At 28.0% G+C, this 20,519-nt stretch overlaps 2 protein-coding genes across 3 annotated transcripts in view; one reads left to right on the top strand and one right to left on the bottom strand.

The window, feature by feature from the left end:
* The window catches only part of LOC119689677, a 41,174-nt gene extending 33,022 nt beyond the window's left edge, over positions 1-8,152 (top strand). Inside the window, exons 3-5 of the mRNA XM_038104560.1 lie at positions 3,453-3,569; positions 3,635-4,110; positions 7,192-8,152. Coding sequence (XP_037960488.1) covers positions 3,453-3,569; positions 3,635-4,110; positions 7,192-7,576 — 978 coding nt within the window. The 3' untranslated portion in view covers positions 7,577-8,152. The remainder of the gene's footprint in view (positions 1-3,452; positions 3,570-3,634; positions 4,111-7,191) is intronic.
* A 6,434-nt stretch (positions 8,153-14,586) lies between these two features.
* Positions 14,587-18,096, bottom strand: LOC119688961 (integrator complex subunit 14). Of its 2 annotated transcripts, XM_038103659.1 has the most exons (3): positions 18,010-18,096; positions 17,396-17,920; positions 14,587-17,340 (listed from the first exon to the last, which is right to left on the bottom strand). In XM_038103659.1, the coding sequence occupies exons 2-3, from the start codon at positions 17,904-17,906 to the stop codon at positions 16,121-16,123; spliced, it is 1,731 nt and encodes a 576-aa protein (XP_037959587.1). In that variant the 5' UTR covers positions 17,907-17,920; positions 18,010-18,096; the 3' UTR covers positions 14,587-16,120. The 2 variants fall into 2 exon arrangements, with proteins under 2 accessions (XP_037959587.1, XP_037959586.1); XM_038103658.1 differs by having other exon boundaries at positions 17,396-18,080.
* Between the last annotated feature and the right edge of the window lie 2,423 nt (positions 18,097-20,519).

Raw genomic sequence — 20,519 nt, 5'->3', positions numbered from 1 at the left:
CAGCAGACTCAAACCTGATAATTATCCAGCGTATTCATTCTAAAACATTACGAATAATCACAAATGCACTCTGGTATATAACGAATGAACAACTGCATAAAGAACTACGTGTTCCGACAATCAAGAAAGAAATATCTCGAATTACAAATAATTACGCTCATCGCATATATATGCTGGTTACACACCTGATGTCCGTCCCCCTCCAACTCTTTTACAAGGCTAAAAAGAAAAACATCGAGACATGTTTTAAATATGTATATGTAGATCACACACTTTTATTTTAATTATATATGGATATGTCACTGGACATAATTCATACGTGCCTTTCTTTTTTAGATCGTAATAACTATTATTACGATTCATGTTAATATATTTTACATATTGTCATTTATACCTGACAGATTGTAATAAAATAAATGGATTATAAAAAAAAAATATTTAAATATATCTCAATATGAGTAAAAAAGGACAAAATTTAAGTTATTTTATTTTAATATTATAAATTTTATTTTAATTTTATTTTAAAAACAAATTGATTTAGCCAAAGCATTCTTCGTACTTTGTATTATTTTCCTTTGAAATTGATGTGTTGGAAATATTGAGGTGGTCCTCAATTTTTACGCTACACAGTATATTCATTATTCAATATTGACTTCCAATAAAATCTGCAGTGTTTGAATAATAAACTTACTTTTTGTGATAAAAATTTTTGTGACGAATTTCTGTTTTAATGCCTTCTTGTTGGTGTGTTTGGGACACGGACTTAGAAATTTGTATGCTCATCTCATAGAAGTCAATTATCCTTGCGGAGGTGGTGCACAGAATTTTTTTTCTTAAATGGCATTTTCAAGAAAAACCTAAATGCATGTAAATTGTATTCATCAGTATGGATGGAGAGTGATTTTCATGCAGTTTATCAAACTATTTTTTTCCACTTTCTTTTTAGTATGTTTTTCTTTTTGTAGTAAAACTTTACTAATTGTGCAATTAAAAGTTGCATGCAGAAAAGTTATAATTTTTTTTTTCATATTTATTAACAAAAAAATCTTCTCTACCTTCCTTGAAGGTTGAATATAAACACGGATTGTGTGAAGTTTTATAAATCCGATTAAAAATTGGTAGTTCGATTATTTTTGATGTGAACTGTCTACTTCGCCCTCTTTTCGTTTTCAGTTTTTATACTCTATGTTATTTTTAATTAAAAAATTTGATTTTTAATCAAGCGTATGCTTTTCTTTCTGCATTCTATTATAATTACCACCAAATATTCATTTTTACTAATCTTACTTTCAACATATACAGTCAGAGTCATAAGTCTACAAGCAGGCACTACAAACATTTTTGTTTGAAAATATTTTCCAAAAAAATAAATTTATTGGAAACATATTTTATTGTTTTTTTATAACATTCAATGCACAATGTTTTTGCGAATTTTCGTTGCATTTCTGCAAAAAACAACCGAGATAACGGTACTTTTAACATAAAGAGTAGCAAAACAAGCGATCAAAATTCTGCAAGCACTTAGTATAAGGCAAAGTTTTAGTGTAAAATTCCTGATTTTTTTTGCAATTTAGTAACTAGTTGGATAACCGTGATGCTTAAGAACTTGCACTAGACGGTTTTTCATCGAAACTACAAGTTTACTGGTGTCCTGAGTTGTTATTTCGCCCCATTCCTTTAGGATTATGTCTTTCAGATGCTGTTTGGTCGAAACTAAATATTTACGAGTTTATTTTTTCAAAAATCTCCATAAATGTTCAATGGGATTTAAAATCGGTGATTGCGGAGGCATATTCAGTAGTTTTGTAGCGTTATATAGCAACCAAAGACGCACAATTTATGCTGTATGTTTAGGATCATTGTCCTGTTGAAAGTAAAATCCATCTGCTAGTCCCAATTTGTCAGCACTTGATCGCATATAACTCTTCAAAATGTTTAGATATATATCTCTATTCATTGTTGTTTCCACAAACTCAACATTTCCCGTACCTTTAGCTGCCATACAACCCCAGAGCACCAGTGCACCACCTTTATGTTTTACAGTTGGGAAAAGACTTTGTTCATTGTATGCCTCACCTCGTTTACGCCATACTAATTTACATCCTTGAATGCTAGAAATACAGAAATTGGATCCGTCAGAGTTATGCACATTATTTTAAAACACCTCCGGCATACCTACATATTTATTTTAAAAAGTAATGCGCTTGTTTCGATTAATTAAAGATATGTGAGGCTTTTTTCGTGTTACTCTACCATAAAAACCGACCCATTTCAAAATTCTACGTGCGGTAACCACGGAAATATTTTTTGCAAAGCTTTCCTGTATATTGCGTACAATTTCCAATGCCAACGTGGATTTTTCTTTACTGAATTTAATATTAAGCGGATTTCGCGGTGAGTGAGTTTCGATAGGTGACCAGAACGCGTCTTTGACGTGATAATTCCGGTAGTTTTCCAATTTCTGATCACGATATGGACTCAACAGTGCGATCTTCCAAACAAATGTTCAATTTCCCGGTTCGACTTTGCTTCCTCCCAAAATATTATGATGATTTTTCTTTCTACGACGCTTATTTCTTTCCGATGAGACATCATTGCCAGTTTGTAATAAATATTTTAAGCAGAATACAATTTTTTACAGTTTTATAATTAATTACCACAAACACTATAAGCCGCAATCCAAATTTTTACAAATTAACATTTAACTCGCCTTAGAACTGCAGAAATACCAAGTGCTTGTAGACTTTTGATCGCTTGTTTTGCTACTCTTTATGTTAAAAGTACCGTTATCTCGGCTGTTTTTTGCAGAAATGCAACGAAACTTCGCAAAAACGTTGCGCATTGAATGTTATAAAAAAACAATAAAATATGTTTCCAATAAATTTATTTTTTTGGAAAATATTTTCAAACAAAAATTTTTGTAGTGCCTGCTTGTAGACTTATGACTCTGACTGTATATATATACAAGTTTCGGAAATCGATCTGCATTAAATTTAAACCATGAGCAGGAAGGATTTTAAATTTTTCGAATCTTATAAAAAAAAATGAAAAAGAATACATTACAAACATTTTTAAATAATTAATTCTCTCTAAAGAAAATATACCCAACCATTTCAAAAAATTTATTTTTAAACCATTATAATTTTCAAATCCATTGAAATATAAAAAATAACAAACAACTAAAATGATTGTATTTAGGATAATTGTTTGTAATACATTGACACCTTTTGGACTAAATGCTTTTTTTCGGGTAGACATTTTTTTGACATCCTGTATACCAGAAAATAATGAAAATATCCAGATCACCTTACTGTTATACGCTTTTTGTTTTTGTTTCTGAAACCAAGTGATTATTGCATTTATGAGTATACATATATAAAGAATATGAGTTTAAATCTTGAACATATATTACAAAAATGATTAATCTTTTATTTCACTCATTTTTATTGCAGTTTCATCAAACTATTCAAACGTACCTGAATGACCGTGTTTGGGACTTCCATTTCTATGTTTCGAAGGATTGGCCAGAGAAGCCTATAATATTACATTTTCCAGGATGTACACTAACTGTAAATACTTATTAATTTATGTTTTTTTATATCTCAAATTTATACGTCTCAATATTTTTGTTTAGCCCAACAACAATATCTACCAAAGTTTCGGAATATTTTGTCCGTCTGGAGTAATAGAACATGTCGATTTAATGCGCACCGAGGATGTGCTAATAGATTGGCAAAAGCCTTTGTACCTGAATTTTACACATATTGCTATCATGAATCGGCTGGATGATTTTTACTGTAAGTTTGGTGTTATGGAAAGGCTCGAAGGCGATATATATGTTTGTAATAAATTGAATACGGACTTAGAATTTGAAGATTTACCCGATGATGCTATAATGCGCCCATTAACATTAGATGATGTTGAAGGTATACATGACTTATATCCGGCCAGTGAAATTGAATGCGTTGAAGTTTTTGAAATATTAGTTCGTGTATTGCCTGGTTTGGGTATATTTCGTAAGGATACTAATGAACTAGCCGCTTGGATGGTACACTCTTATTATGGGGCAATGTTTTCAATGCAAACACGTCCCGATTATAGACGCAAGGGGTAAGTTTTTTCAATAGGATAGATCAGTAAATGTAGATTAATGTTTAATACTTACTTACTTATTTGGCTATAACAAACCTATTACCGGGTTTCGGCCTGACGCAGCGCTTTTTCTCCAGTCGCGTACATTAAGTCAGGTTAGTGGTCCTTTAACTTGATCACTTCACCGGAGATATAGTCTACCTCTACGCATTCTTCGTCCAATTATCGCTTCAAATAATTTTTTCGCTGGAGCTTCTTCAACCATTTTAACGGCAAAATTTTGTTTCTTATTTTTATATGTCTGCGGTGCTTAAAATATTCCTTTTGAACTATAAATTAAGGGAAAAAAAATTCAGATCGAAGTTGAGATCAAAATTGTAAATGTATCCCAATATAAAAAAAATCATTTAAAGTACTGTTTTGCTCAAAGAACACATTTGCTAATAGTTTTATTTCAAGAAAATTTTTGACTAACATTATTTATATGTTTTGCCGTTATTATATTTGGTGTTTTGTTTGTTTTACTATTCTAATTTTAGAAATTCATCATGTTTTCGGCTTAATGACAACAATTTAGTATGAGATGGTTAGTTTTGTCGATAATATTCAACAATATGCAATAAGTACTGTTTGTCTTTTTCGTCATATGTTAAGGCTCGGTTGAAGTCGATGCCTAACTTAATAGTTCATTCTGCTGGATAATTAACAACTGTAAGGTTTTTACATTCGCAGACATGAAGAATAATCACCTCTTTCACTCTATGACTGGATCGTACTTTAAAAAATCGAAGTAAATTTTCAACCGAAGCAAAAACCTTTTTTTAATCTTAGAAGTAACAAAATATCTGAGATTTTTATCTAAAAGCTTTATTATGTCTTCAATTGTCGTTTCGAATTTTTTCGAACATGAAAGATCGTCATCTTTAGTTCTTTTTAAAGCTTTTATAATTTTTTCGTTTAATTTCCGGTGGAACTTCAGAGTTGAAAAATACTAAACCAATTGCAGTTTTTCTAATAAAACTGCTGAAAATACTGGACTGAATCTTTGTTAGTTGTAAATCTCTACGTGACGGTACAATTGCTTGCTGACATACAATACTGTACGTAGTTATGGGTTAGAGAAATACAAACACTGTGTATGACGTTCAATTTTTTTGCCGTTAGCTTAAAATCATCTTGACATAGAAACTTTTTATAAACATAAATTCCTTTTACTATAAATCTGGCATGTTAAGTTACTCAAAACTGATCATCTACACCAATGAAATGCGGAGATAGTTGTAATAATTCTTTATAATCTATTTAATTTATCTAGTTTCGGAATACCAGAAATTTTCCCCTGAAACGAAAAGAGCAAGTCGATTAACCTTTTCTTTACCCTTCATTTCTCGGAGAAGTTTTCCATCCCAATAAAATACAAAAGTTTGAAGTATGTAAAGTAAAAACTTTAACTAACTTACATCGAAGTTCTTCAAAATATCATGTGCTTTTCTGTGTCAGTATTTTTTTCTCATCAAGTAAATGGTTGTACGAATGAGAGCAAGATCTTCTACACGATGTCGTAATGCAGCTGCAGTTACACTTATGATTTGAATCGCATCTCTAGCAGAAACTTTAGATTTTTCAATGCAAGCGAGTAATGTACTAGCTGGTTTACAATTTTTTTGTAATAATCTCCATTCATCGTACAATTTTTTAATTTTTTTTTTGCTATTAGATTCAGCTAGAGTTAGAATATGAGACTTTTGTCAAAATGGTAGTACCGAATCAATCACGCTTCCAAAACTTTTTCAAGGTATTGCGTTGAACCCGAGAAAATATAGAAAAGTAAGAAAATTATAGAAAAGTAGGTGAAATACTTGCTTTCATTGAAGACAACTTTGGACCAAAGATTTTCCTTTCACTGTTTCCTATTAAAAACATATTATCACCATCTGATAGAAGCCGCTTTGGAGATGATGGCAAAAATGAAACGAAATACATTTTCCAAAGAATTATCAAACGTTTCATTTTCGCAATGTAAAATTATCAATTATCGTTCATTCTCTATCCCAATATGTCAATTTGACAGTCAATAAACAGTTATAATAGCAATGTTGCAACTCAAACTTCGTTTGAGTTTTTAATAACAGGACAAAGGGTACTGAGATTCAATTGTTAGGCATACTTTCATCCAATTATATTTTGAAAATAGTCTGATGCATGATCCCCACATTAATGATCATATCGCCACGGCTTTGAACAAATTTGCAGGTAATCATCTGCTCCTGTCGCTTTGTTGTTCTTTAATATATAGTAACATGCTGTATAGCAACACGAACTTTGTTATAGCTAGGTGGTGGAATTTCAACCCCATCATTTCTCAAGAAAAATTTTCTCATGGAATACAGTGCGTAGAACCAAATCCGATCCCCAACCAAAAATTTATCTTCCCATGTCGTATATCCCTGGGTTTTCGGAAAATTTCAGCAAATCCAAATGCTGTAATGAAGACATGCATACATTATCTTTCAAAGCCAGAAACACACTTAAAAATAATTTTTTTTAACAAAACAACTAGTCCAGTGGACAAATTAGATGAGCATGATGTCAAATACAAAATTTCATGTGGAGATGACGGGTCTAACATATGCCAGCAGGTATATGTTGGTAGGACAAGAATCGATGGTCACAAACATCACATAAAGAGCAGATCAACTCCCAATGATCAAAAGACAACATTAGCGACCCATTGTTCTATGATGAACCATACTCCAAATTTTGAAGAAGTACAGATCATTAATATAGAGCCAAATTATAGACGTAGACTAATTCTTAAAATATTACACATAATTGATATTCCGGACAATCAGAGACTGCACTACAAAAAGACACAGAGGGTCTTGCACAAATTTACAGGTCTGTGATCAACCATAGAAAAATTAAATATGTAATGAATAAATTTAAAATTATAATTTATCTTCCATTTTGTTCACTTGTTTTTTTGATTTAATGTAATAATAAAAAAAAGTATTATTGTATAATGTGATTTAGGTGTGTTTTTAATTTAAATGCTAAAAAATCAAACAGATAATGATAATTTTTTATGTATATTTTCAGTTACGGTATACGCTTAGCTACTGCTCTAACAAAGCTTGTGATTGAACGTGGTTATACACCATTTGTTGTCATACGTCCTCAAAATGATGCTTCCCGAAATCTTTATACAAAACTAGGTTTTGAGAAAGCCTATGAAACTTGCCGTGTCAAAATGACTCCCAACTTGGAAACTAATGGGACTAAAATAACAAATGGTGAATCGGAGAAAACCGATGAAAATGAAACAGTTGCAGTTCCAATAATAAAAAATGATGAGTTGGGATGTAATGATAAAGACATCGAAGCTATATTTACTGAAAAATGTGATATCGGCAAAGAAACTATAATAACAATCGATGCAAATACTAAAACCGACCAAGAGCAAGAAGAAGATGAAATAAACTAATGCATAGGGGAGAGGTGTGATTTTTATTAAATGAATAAGATAGCCATGGGAGAGGGAGGGAGAACTGAACAGAGTAACTAATTATGAAGTTTAATTTATAAATTTAATAAAATCACTTTATTTAACTATGCTAAACACGCATATAAAAAATGAAATATTATATAGATTATAAAAAGTATATACAATACGTCGCATAAAAAATTGATGGCAAATAACTTTATTTAGTATAGCAGTTACAGCAACTGAAATCAATATAAACAAATATATATAGAAAAAAAAAACAATATTGGTGGTTTATTAAAAATGCTGTAAAAAATTCGATGTACGAAAAATATATATTTTTTTCTTACTCAAATATGTAAAACTTTCTTTGGAACTGAAACTGGCACAGGACGGCTTTTATAAAAGATTTAATTATTATAATTAAAAACTTGTTTAATTAAAAAAATTAATAATAAAACATAGACATGAAAAAAATATTTTCTTATAAGACATCAAAGTTTTATAGTAGACCACGCAGCTGAACTTTTAAAATATTATTATAAATTATATAAAAACACTGTATTGAATAATAAAAATTAAAAATAAAAAAGAAAAAACATAATGTATTTTAAAAATTTTTTGCTATAAGTGCTTTTACAAAGATCAAATGAAAATCGAATAATTTCATAAAAATATATAACACTGAAAACCAAAAAGTATATTTATATTAAAAATGTTGATTACACCTACTTTTTGAAAATCAATTTTTTCACACAAATTTTAATTAGTTATTTCTTATTATTTTACTTCTTATTGTATTGAAAAAAAACAATATATATATACATATATTTCCAAATTTAAAATTAAGTACGAAAATTAAAGATAAACAACTTTAAATTAAAAAAAAAACCAAAAGTATATAACGTTTCTACCTAAGAGCTAAATTGCACAATATATATAAAAATTTATTATATATAAAATTTATATGATGAAATAAAAAGATAAGCATAATTTTCATTTGCGATGAAATTTTTAAACTTTAAATTTTTGTTATTTACTATTGAATTCCATATATAAAATTATATTTTTTTGTTAATAAATTAAAAAATAATTTACTTCAAACTTCAGAAAAAAGTTAAAATATATTAAAACGAATATGCTATTTTAAAAATATAAAATTATAAAAATAAAAATATTAATTTAGAATTATAATCTTAACATTATTTTAAATTTAAATAAAATAAAATTATTATTATTTTTATTATTATATATTACATTATAATATATAACTTTTTTATTAAAATGAAATTTATTTTAAGATAAAATTAAATTATGAAAAAAGTTAAACTCACAATGCTTGATAATTTTGAATTTATTTTATTAGTAAGTAAATTAAAAAATACAAGATATAAGTCAAATGTTTTTAATAATGAAAAAAAATTGAAAATCGAAAGAAAAATGTAAGATTAAACTCTAAAAATAAAAGTAAAATTTTGATCAGATCAATGAAATAACCATGTATAAGTTTCCCAATTCCAAAATAAGGAATAATAAATTATTATTGTTACTATTTTTTTGTGACTATTATTATTTTTTTATAATTGTTATTTTTTTTATATTTAATATTTTGGTTACAATTATTTTTTTTGCAATTTGTTTGTTTTTTTTGAAATTATTTTTTTTGTTTAATTTAATATTTTTTTTTTCAAGTATTTTTTTTATAATTAATATGTTTTCGTTTTTTTTATAACTATTTTTTCCAATAATTATTTTTTCCTATAATAATTTTTTTCTTATAATAATTTTTTTTAAAATTTATATTTTTTTTAATTTATATATTTTTTTAATTTATCTTTTTTTTTGATTTAATTTTATTTTAATATTTTTTGAATTAATTTATTTTCTTTTAATTTATTATTTTTTAATTTATTATTTTTTAATTTATTATTTTTTAATTTATTATTTTTTAATTTATTATTTTTTAATTTATTATTTTTCTTTAGAAATAATGTTTTAAATAAATTTATATATTTATAATTTTTTTTTTTTGCTTTATTCGTTAATTCTTATGTCATTATTAATAATTAATTAACGTTAATTATTTTAACGTTAATAATTAATAATATTTTAAAATCAACTAATTTTTTTAATATATTATTAAATTATTTCATCCAAAATTTTTGTAAATATTATTTATTTAATATTATTTTTGGTTTTTATTTTTATTATTTAAAATTCATTGTTTAAAAATTTTAATTACCATATCATTATGCTTTATGATATTTTTAGGAATTTGAATGCCCACTTTATTACTTTTTGCCTTATCGCAGTTATGGCTTACTTATTTACTTACTTACTTACTCAATGTTTAACATTACTTAGTCAATGTTTAACAAAACTAAAACAAAAAAAAAATATTATAATTTTAGTTTAATTTATTTATTTAAATTAATAAAAACATTCCTATTCAATTATTTTTTATAATCTGTTTAAGCAAAACAGTTCCATTCAATAAGCTGCATTGCATTTGTACTAAATTGAGAAGAAAAGTTTTTTGTTTTAGTAAAGCTTGTTTGGAACTAAACAAGCTTTACTTCACTATTTAGAAGACGCTTATGTTTAGATTTAGAATCACTGAAGTATATATTTTTAACTGTAGCTCTCTAATTTTTGTTCAGTGTTTAGTTGTTATTTATCTACCAAGATATAGTTTCCAGACAAGATTGATAACACTGTTACTTAACCCTTTGTTCCTAGTTTACGAATGAATAGTTGCTACAATATTACTTTATAATTTCTTCCACAGATGTAAATACACATCTGTTATGCCTTACTGAAAGTAGACTATCCAGAAGCAAAAACAAAAAACACTTTCCTTAAAGGAATCAAGAAACTGCAGTACGCCATTTTTGTAAATGATGATTTTATGATTTTTATTAGAAAGATAAAAAAAAATATCATAATCATGTGTTATGTTCAAGTGTAATGGAATGTTGAAATGCTCAATTATAACGAAAATTATAATCGTTTTAGTATATATAATTAGTATGGATATATACGCTAATACATTTTTAAAATTCATATTATATTGTTTCTTTCAAAGGTCCAGTAGGACATGTGATGTTTGGAATATATAAACCCAGTTATATGTTTGACTCTTATAAAATTTCGGTCTTATATATTGTATTAAGTTAGCAACTTTTAAATATTTTATTTTGCGTTGAAATATTTTATTTCGCGATATTTAAATTATAAATGTATTTACAAAATTTATTCAAGTTTAATTGTTTTAAATGCATTCTAGAGACTTGCACGAATGGGTCCTGTATAGAAAGTTTAAAATAAGATTTAACTATTCTAATTATGTATTTTAAAATTTTTGACAATATAATATTATGTTATTCCTAACAGTATCAATTTGGAATTTTTATTAAATGCATATTCGTAATAATATATTTTTGTATATTTTCCATTAAAAATATTTGACAAATAATTATTTTAAAAATGAATACCATTACTTGGCACATAAAATATATTATATATTGTTAAAATATATTTATAATTTGAAGAAAAGAAAAATTCAATTTAAATAATATAAATTATTATTATAATATATTAAAACTATGCAAACAAAAACAAACTCGAATGAGAAATCACTTAACTTCCTTTTAATCTAAAATCTAAAACTCCTTTCACGACGTCTTCTGCTTCAGTTTTATGAAATTATAAATATATATAAGAAATAAATATTTAAAATATATATTTGAAAAATAATTACGAAAAATGAATGATATTAAAAAAGAATAATTATCTATATTCAATATGGAATAGCAGACAGAATCAAACCGAAAAGAAAGTTAAGTATATAGAAACAGAGAAAAATCAAATAAAAAGAAATAAAAAATTGATTTGTTCTCTTTCTTTCATCTGAAGTAAAAAAGTAATATATTAAAATACTATATTTTCTACAAAGGCTATCTATATTATTATTTCTAGGTCTGTTCAAGAAAACACTATAAAAATGTACGACACAAAGTATTTACAAAAAAAAAGTTTGGAAAGCTTGGTAATATTTCACAGTTTAACATAAAAGTATAGCACTGTTAAAAAATATTAAAAGGTATTATATGTAGTTATTGGAGTTCTTTTTCTTTTATATGATGGCCTAAGTTTAACGTTGGTTTTCTTATAAAGAAGTTTTAAAATGGGCTGGACTCTATTAGTGGTACAGCGTTTTTTGGATGCAACACATCTCTGAATGTGATATCGACGCAGTTCAACATTTTTCTACTTTTGGCTCATGGTCATAGGAATATTTTTGGCATTATACATATAGTTGTTGAAATCTTTCTATGTCAAATAATTCAATTCTAGCAATGTCATACGCAGGCATTGCTATCTATAGAAATAATATAATTAAAAAGTTAACATTTTTATGTCGTTTTTTTGGGGAAATTGATTTAAGTGGTGCGTATGAGTGACTCCTGATAAATTAATTTTTTTTAGTTACTTCTAAAAGCAATGCCACACTGGAAATATTTACTTTTTAAGAAAAATTTATTTGTTGATCTAAATCAAAACTAAAAAAGAAAAATTTATGTGACATATTCCTCTTTTTTTTTTACTGAAAAATCGTGTGTATGTGTTTGGTGTGATGTGAAGAATAAATTAATTTTTTAAAAGCATTTCTAATAACAATATCCTCCTAAAGTGTTTGAATTTTATGTAGCAATTTATTACTAATCGAAATCAAAAATATTGTATAAGAATATTTGTCATAAATTTTTTTAAAATTCATTCAATGGAAATATAGTACGCATCTGGTTGATGTGTTTTGCGGGAGAAAAAATATTAAAAAATTTCAAAAAATAATGTCATCTTGAAAATTTTTATTTTTCAGTAAAATTTAAAACAATCTAGAAAAAATATAAAAAATGAAAATTCTGGGGATGCATATGAAAAAAAATTTCTTTTGAAATTTAACTGTTCATATAAGTACTTAAATATAAACAATCTTAATTGTTCAAACAACTTACTGAAAGTTCAATCAATCATCTTTAAAACACAACATATTTCAAGTTTCTATCATTTATATACCCATTTGAAAATGTGTCTACAATGTCAATTCTCAAACCCCATGGGTCCATATCCTCTACGAAACTCACAAAATTTTTTTCTGAGATACGGGTCTTCTTATTTTATGAAAGAAACTTATAAAAAACTAAGTCAAATCGAAGATGATGAAGTCAAAAACGTATTCGATCTGTGAAAGAACGACTCATATAGGAGTTGGAATAGAGTTTAGCGAGAGGTAAGGGGTGTTAAGATGTTAATTAAAAGTAGCTTGGATCAAGGTGAAGGAATCTAGCAAATTCAATGAGACATAGAATAAGAACTTTTGGGCCACACATTGTGAATTGACATAAATATATATGATAAGTATTTATTTAGCGCGTGACTACATACTAACCACAATTGGGTAAGAACAGTTCTCGCTGCACTTTAAAGGCTTCAAATAGAGGTAAGGAATTGCTTAGACAGCAGCTGAATTTGCTCTATTATAGAAAATATTATGAGAGTCGAGAGAATATGATGCATGTATGTTACAAACACCATATGATAGCAAGCGGTATCGTTGAAGAGCTGAGTTTTGACTTACTGATTTATTGTTACATTACGTCTCGCAGAGCTTTGAGGTCCATACTGAAGCAGCATTGGTTACAATGGTTACCACAGTTTATTGCTATGTATATATAACAGTATATTTATCTCATTCCAAGAACAGCCTGATAGTGCTTTCAGCATATTAGTACGAGATTTAAATCAACCACATAACGCAGAGTATTTGAGCATATAATCAAGAATGGCATCCATTATTTCTTGTTTAAGGTTGTGAATATTCTGAATTTAACCATGGAAAATGGTAGAGTTAACCTTTGACTACTGGAGATAGCCAAGAGATCGGTTTACAAGAAAAATTATTTTTCAAGGTATTTAAACCTTTCATATAATGTGACAGTTAATTAAGATTTCCAAACTGGATGAAGATGAAGAACTCCGAAAAGGTTAAGTATAGCAATAAAATGCTGTCAGCCATCGAAGCCGTGGCTTGTTTTATCACATTCATTACATCATCAATGGAAAACAGTGTATCTCAGGAAATGCAAAAGTATTGGCTAGAAAAGGTTGGCAGTAATGATTCTATTGAATTTTTTCGTCGTATTGTTCCACCGATAATAATTAAGCTTACTATTTGAGACTTGCAAATTATAAATGTGCTCTACATTTATTGATTCGACAGTCGCCTAACATTTTATTTACCCTCCAAATTTTGTTTTATTTATAAACAAACACATGTGACCAATAATTGCATTTTTACTATTTTAAATATTAGATATTTTAAAGTGAGCTAAGAGATAATATTTGCTTTACAGTCATATAATGACTTGATTTTTTTAAAAACCAAATATTAGTAATGAACGAAAACTACTAACTACATAATCATATAGACGCCAAATGCCATAAAAATACTTATCTACTTGTAAAATTCCTTTGAGGTCTGGCGAACGATACTTGGTCGTCGAAATTGACGAGTGGTCGGGACGTAGAGCTGCCGGGTACTTGGAACCCCCATCCCCAATCCACCCCACTCTCTAGTAGTCCCTATCATTCTCATCAAACCATATCCTAACCCTTGTATTCATCATGTAATTCCTTTCATGTTATCTGCTTTTTAGAATTCTGTGGGGTCCAACAACAACAACTAGCTTCAAATAAATTTTTATACGTAAGTAAAAAGAAACTAGTATTAACTAGACTAGTATTAAAATTTTCTAAATCTTAATATTTCTTTCAAAGGATCCTACGATGATTTTAATCGTATATAAGTCTCGCGCATCTTTAATTAAATATGTTACATATTTTTTACTATTAATACTCATTAAGTTTAAATATTCCATCATTAATTTTTCTATATATGTTTATAATTCACTGCTTACATTTTTAATACATTTGTTTTTTAAAATGGTTGTGTTGTTTATGTTTCGGTTTACCAAAACCGAAATTTTTTTTCACATATTTGCTTTGTTTTTGACTGTTTATGCATTTATTTTTTATATATTTTTTTGTTCTAAATAAAGGTTTTATATATGACGGATTCAACTATAAAAGCAATTGCAAGTACTAAAAAAAGAAGTACTGATGATAGTGACCGAACATATGATCAAAAATATAGACATATAATTTGCCTCTGTTAAAAAAATCATGAATTCTGAAAAGGTAACGCAATGGGAACAACACGTCTATTCAAATATAACAACTCGAACTTATCATTTCATGTATGATCACTAATATTTTGTTAGTGTAGTCACCAATCAAACCAATATCACACACAACACATTGTGGTTAGGCAAAACCAACTCTAATATTAGAGCAAATGCAAACATAGCTTAGTTCATTCGTAAGAAAGAAGTGTTTTTTTTTTCTTAAAATATATGGCTGGCTTTGTGTGCATGAAATGCACAAGTTCTTCCAAACTATTTGAACGTTGAAACAAACTATTTGCTGAAATATTATACTGTATTCATACAAAAATATGAGGTTTGCCTATTATATGATAAGTAAGCATCATTCATAAATATTATTAGACTAATATTTCCACAATTTTCTTAGTTTGTTGTTAATTTTTGAACTATCCTAGCAACATTTTAGTTGTCACTTTTATTAAAAAGTTTAACAAAATTTCGCAGTGACTACCGCACATCGGCTTATTTCTTCTTCTATACTGTTCATTATGATTTTTTTAATGCCATTTACATAACAATACGTATCAAATATTTTCTTAAAAATTTCAAAATGCAAAATGCACTTTTTGTAGAGGTCATTCGAAGGATTTTTTAGTAAAAGACGATCTATATCAAAAATTTTGATTTTTATGAACTGTTCTGAGTACTGATCAAGTATTGTGTCTACTCCCCTTCTTAAGTATGAACTAGAAGCTATGTATGCATTTGCTCTAATATCAGAGTTGGTTTTGCCTAAGTAAAATATGTTGTGCGATATTAGTTTGATTGGTGACTACACTAACAAAATATAAGTGATCATACATGAAATAATAAGTTCGAGTTGTTATATTTTAACAGACATGTTTTTCCCAAATAAAGTCCAATCAGCTCAGTTTTTTTATACACAAGTTACCATCTTCACTTGCATAGCTTGGCTTTGTGGAAAAATTAAGTTTCTTGCAGTTGTAAACGACAAATTTACTCATAACAAATTGGATGTATATTCATTACAAACAGACACATAATATTTAATAATCTTGAACGAAATACAGTATTCTGCAAATGTCTAACGTTAGTTTACATTGTTACCAATTCTCAGTTTTGTCTTTCACGTGATTTGTTGTGATTTTGTTGGAAAATGTGTTTCGACTTATATTATATATGTATATAAATTTTAAATTACATGTACATATAATATATATATATATAAATATCAAATTACATGTATACTTATTAGATATTAGATAAGTGTTGACAGTTTTCAATAAAGACTCAACCTTTAAGATCCATCCCTGAATACAAAGTTACTAGTCACTGCTCCAGCATTTACAGTCAAAGCGTTCGAATTAATTGCATTGACTTCAGCGAGAGTCGCTGCTGGAAAAATAGTTATTTTTAAGTCAAGATTAGCAGGTTTACGAAGCTCAGCTGCTGCGTGTTTCAATTGGATCACACATTCAGGATTTGTATTGACTGGTATCTGTTCACATTCCTTTTCAAATAGCAATGCCATTGCTTCAAGCAGTTCAATAAATCCAAAAGATAATGCAGCACGACGTATACGATTAAGTTCCTTGAAGAAATGTTGCGTCTTTTCAGGCATTTTCTTAGCATGTCGTAACACTTTTTGCACGTCCGAATGTAAGCTTGATTGTCGAATCCAAACCACACAATTTTGCGAATATGAACGTTTTTCAGATTTCGCAGAATATGAACAGGTTGCTTCATTCGTTTGTGGATCATCGCTAATACATAGCGATCGTAGATCACCAAGCCATGGAATAACATTATTTCCTGGTGGTAATACATTTAACAACAAGCTAGACTTTTTCTTACTATCAGAGCAGGCAAATATAAAACCGTACCAATTATTATTGAGTAAGACAAGAGCACCTAGATTCTCCGATTTTAGCGCATTATGTAATAAAACAATCAAAGATTCCTTTTCAGTCGGTGGAGATAAATTAGGTGCACCCAATTTGAATGCTTCCGCATCATCAATGCAATCATCATCTTTTAAGTAAAAGTTACGCATATCATTTTCAAGTCCTTCAAGATCATTTAGTGGCGGTGGGAATTCATATTTGCCTTTAAACAAAACAAGTTTGTCTCGACGTTTATCTAATTTTGGTAATATTACGTGACGGCTCACTGATGCAGGTGAACCAATTTCTAAAAGTGATAAATAGCCACATACTTCTAATTTATGCGATAAATGACGATCAATGTCAATGCCATAATAAGAGGGAAATGGTGGCCACAACGTTACAGGGCATTCCAGACGAAAATAACCACCACATTTTAACAGTGCTTCCATGGGTCTGAAATTTATTTCGCAAAGACGATCTATCATCTCGAACATTGATGTGCGTCCCAGCTCACTCTTATGACTTGTATGCGGCAAATTTGTTCCAAAAGGTTGAGAGCTGGTGCGACTAACTTTTGGATCACACTCATCTTTGTTTAAGTCTTTAGTGTGTTTGGGAGTAAAAATTTGAACTATGAGAAATAATAAATACAATAACAGATATTTTCATAAAAGTAACATATTTACATTTTAAATTACAAACTTCAAATAGCTTTTTGTAAACATCCAACGAGTGCATAAATTTTTTATTACTGCTAACACCCATTCCAACTAAATTAATTTTAGTCTTCTGCAACATTTCCATCCACGGATCTTTTTTATCGGTTTTACTTTTAAGTTGAATATAATTTTGCAATAAATTATCTGGAAAACCAATAGGGCAGTCAGTGAACAAAACAATATGGCAATAGTTTTGTAATCCCCAATTGTTCTGTATAAGCGGACCAAGAAACTGCAGCAATCCCAATGCATTGGACTTTGTTGCGATCTCTACTTTTTTGACTGCCTGACGTATTAACTCATAGTCACGAGTAAAGTCAACTTTTAATTCAGCAACTGCAGAAAAACAAACTAAAGCTACATGTTCAAGTTTCGAGTTGTTTGTTAAGTATTCAAGCAACTGAGATATAGCTTTAGAAGCTAATTGATGATATGTTAATATATTTTCTTCACTTCTTCCAGGTATACTACATTGCATCGAAAGTGATAAATCTAATACAATTACAGTAGGCATTTTAATAAAAATTACTATAAGTTTAACAATTTGTAAACAGATTGCAAGGAACTTGCAAAAACTGTACCTATGTCTCTAAAAACACAACTTTCGGCTTAAAGACTGACAGTACAAATAAAGTAATGTACCTAACTCGCAAACATTTTTTACATTTTGACAGTTCTGACATAAAATTTATAAAGCGGCCCACACGTATACATTTCAGTGTAATGTAGAATATTGTTACGTTCGATTTGGAATACATATTATGCTACGTTTACGCGAGGCTTAAAATCAGTTTTAAAACTGATTTTAAAATTAGTTTTTAGTGCGTTTCCGCATAAGAATTAAAAAAACTTTTAAGGTAGTTGTCAATCAGTCAGCTGTTAAGCGGTAAGCAAAAATCTTGATTTTAAACATTTTAAAAATGGATAGAGTAAAAGTACAGATTGTTTTACATTATACCAAAATAAATATATTGTAACTGAAACAGTAGAATAAAATAATAAAGAATGAAGATTTTAGGGATATCCCTTATAAAATTTACAAAATTACAAGATCACAAAATTAATAATGGCAATACTTTCGACTTGTATTTCTTAGCGAACTATTTCATAAATATACTGTCCCTTGATGCTAATGTTTCGCTTAGCGAATATAGGCCAGAATACGTTTTTTGCCACACTTGCGAGACACCGAAAACGTTTATTATCAAATCGTAGACATTCTTGTGAAAATATTCATATTATATGTAAAGAACAAGTTTCCACAATAAAAACAAATTCATTTTCTTAATTAACTAAATGAAAGAAACTATTTTTATATCTGAAGTTAAAAAAATACGTAAATGTTTTTGTAATATTTAAAAATGAACTTTTTTAATTATGAAACATAAAGTACATGTTAAGTGCAAGTTTATAATAAGAATTATGAATGTGAAAGAAAGTAGCATTTATTTACTTAGTAACTTATTTCAATTTCATTTAAATTGGATATAGACATACAATAAATATTTAGTTTTAGTGCGGCCAAACTCATTTGTCTAATACAGATTATGTTGGTATTAAACGTGTAAGCCGCAAAAAGGATGTCTATATATATCTTTGGTATGATGGTAATACAATAGCTTATAGACAATCAGGAAATCTCTTTGGAGTCTCAGTCTCTACGGCATGGCCAACAGTGAAAACTATTACTAAGTTTTTGATAAAATAAAATAAATAGTACAAATTTAATTCTGTATTAAAGAAATACTAAACTTAAATATATATATTACATAAAATGAATATTTTTAATTAAAATAAAAATATTATATCAATTTATTTCATATCATAATTAAGGTTTTTTAACTTATACATAACGTTTTTCTAAAATTTATATAAATATATTAACATTTTTTCCGTAAGTTTTTCAAGTAATATAAATTTATTTTCCTCCAATATCAATTTCCTTTCCTCTAATTTCAATTCATGCTACCATTTCTTTTTTATGTTTTCCTTCAATTCATTCATAGTTTGTTTAAAAAATTTTATTTTCTCTTCCCCTATCCATTTCTTAGCAAATAACTTGTTTTCATAATATTCTTGATGCATAGATTTTCTTTTGAGGTTAAATAATGAAGTTGAAAGTTGTGGCAATTCCTGCATTAGCTATTCCTGCATTGTGTTTGTACAATGTTTATTTCTAACTCTTCCAACACCTCTATATCTTCTTTATATATCAGTGTCAAACCCTAACGTTGCAGTGTGATTACTTTAAATAATTGCTTTATCACCAAATATTTCGTTCATCAACTCCATGTAGGGTAGTAAGCATGGCGATGCACCAGTCCGCCTGTTGTTATCTTTAAATGCACTTATAAGTGCGCGCATTTTTCTTTCTAAGCAAATTCTAAACATATATATATTATTTTAATTCATTTTTCATTTCAAATGATTACAGAAATTATGTGATATTTACTGCACTTTCATGTAATATCATCTCCTCAAGTACATGTTGGTATCCAAGTCTTTTTTTTCTTGTTTCCAGAAATTCTTTCTTTCGTGTTAAGTAGCGCTCTAGAAAAAACTTCGTTTTCTCTGTGGTTCACAGTTTGCGTGTATTTTTATAAAAAAATTTTTTAGAAAAACACCAAAAATTAAGTTTGTTTTATTAAGTTTACGTTTGTAAGCTATAAATTAAATGAAATAAAATAAATGTTACTTAGTAATATTTAACATAATAAAAAATTCAATGTGCTTTATACTTACGATTTCTACATTCTTATTATTTCTTTGTTAAGTTTTAAGATTTTATACATTTTTCAATCTTTTGCTTTTTTCCCAGTTTTCAACTTTTTTTTATTTAATTTTTATTCAATGATTGCAGTATTCCTTGGAATTTCCAATGAAGGTTCACGATGAGTGTGGCTAGTATACCTATACTGGCCGAAGTACAGAAAATAGTGTTGTTGTTTTGCATATATTTCGGCCAGTATAGGCCAGCAATTTGTTGTTTTTTGCCGTACTTGCGAGCCACCGAAAAGGCTTAATGTTATTTTTTTCCTACTCTGAAAGAAAATATCGTGGCTAATGCAGGAAATTCTGAAATTTCATTTTA

Source organism: Teleopsis dalmanni, chromosome X, assembly GCF_002237135.1.
Source record: "Teleopsis dalmanni isolate 2A chromosome X, ASM223713v2, whole genome shotgun sequence".
Classification (NCBI taxonomy): Eukaryota; Metazoa; Arthropoda; class Insecta; order Diptera; family Diopsidae; genus Teleopsis; species Teleopsis dalmanni.
This window is presented reverse-complemented; position numbering and strand designations above follow the sequence as displayed.

Excerpts from the sequence above, each read along its gene's own strand:
- LOC119688961 (XM_038103658.1), bottom strand. The coding sequence starts at position 17,942 with ATGCCTACTGTAATTGTATTAGATTTATCACTTTCGATGCAATGTAGT. Across the intron at positions 17,341-17,395 it reads TGAAGTTTGTAATTTAAAAT|TTCAAATTTTTACTCCCAAA; the intron begins GTAAATATGTTA and ends TATTTCTCATAG.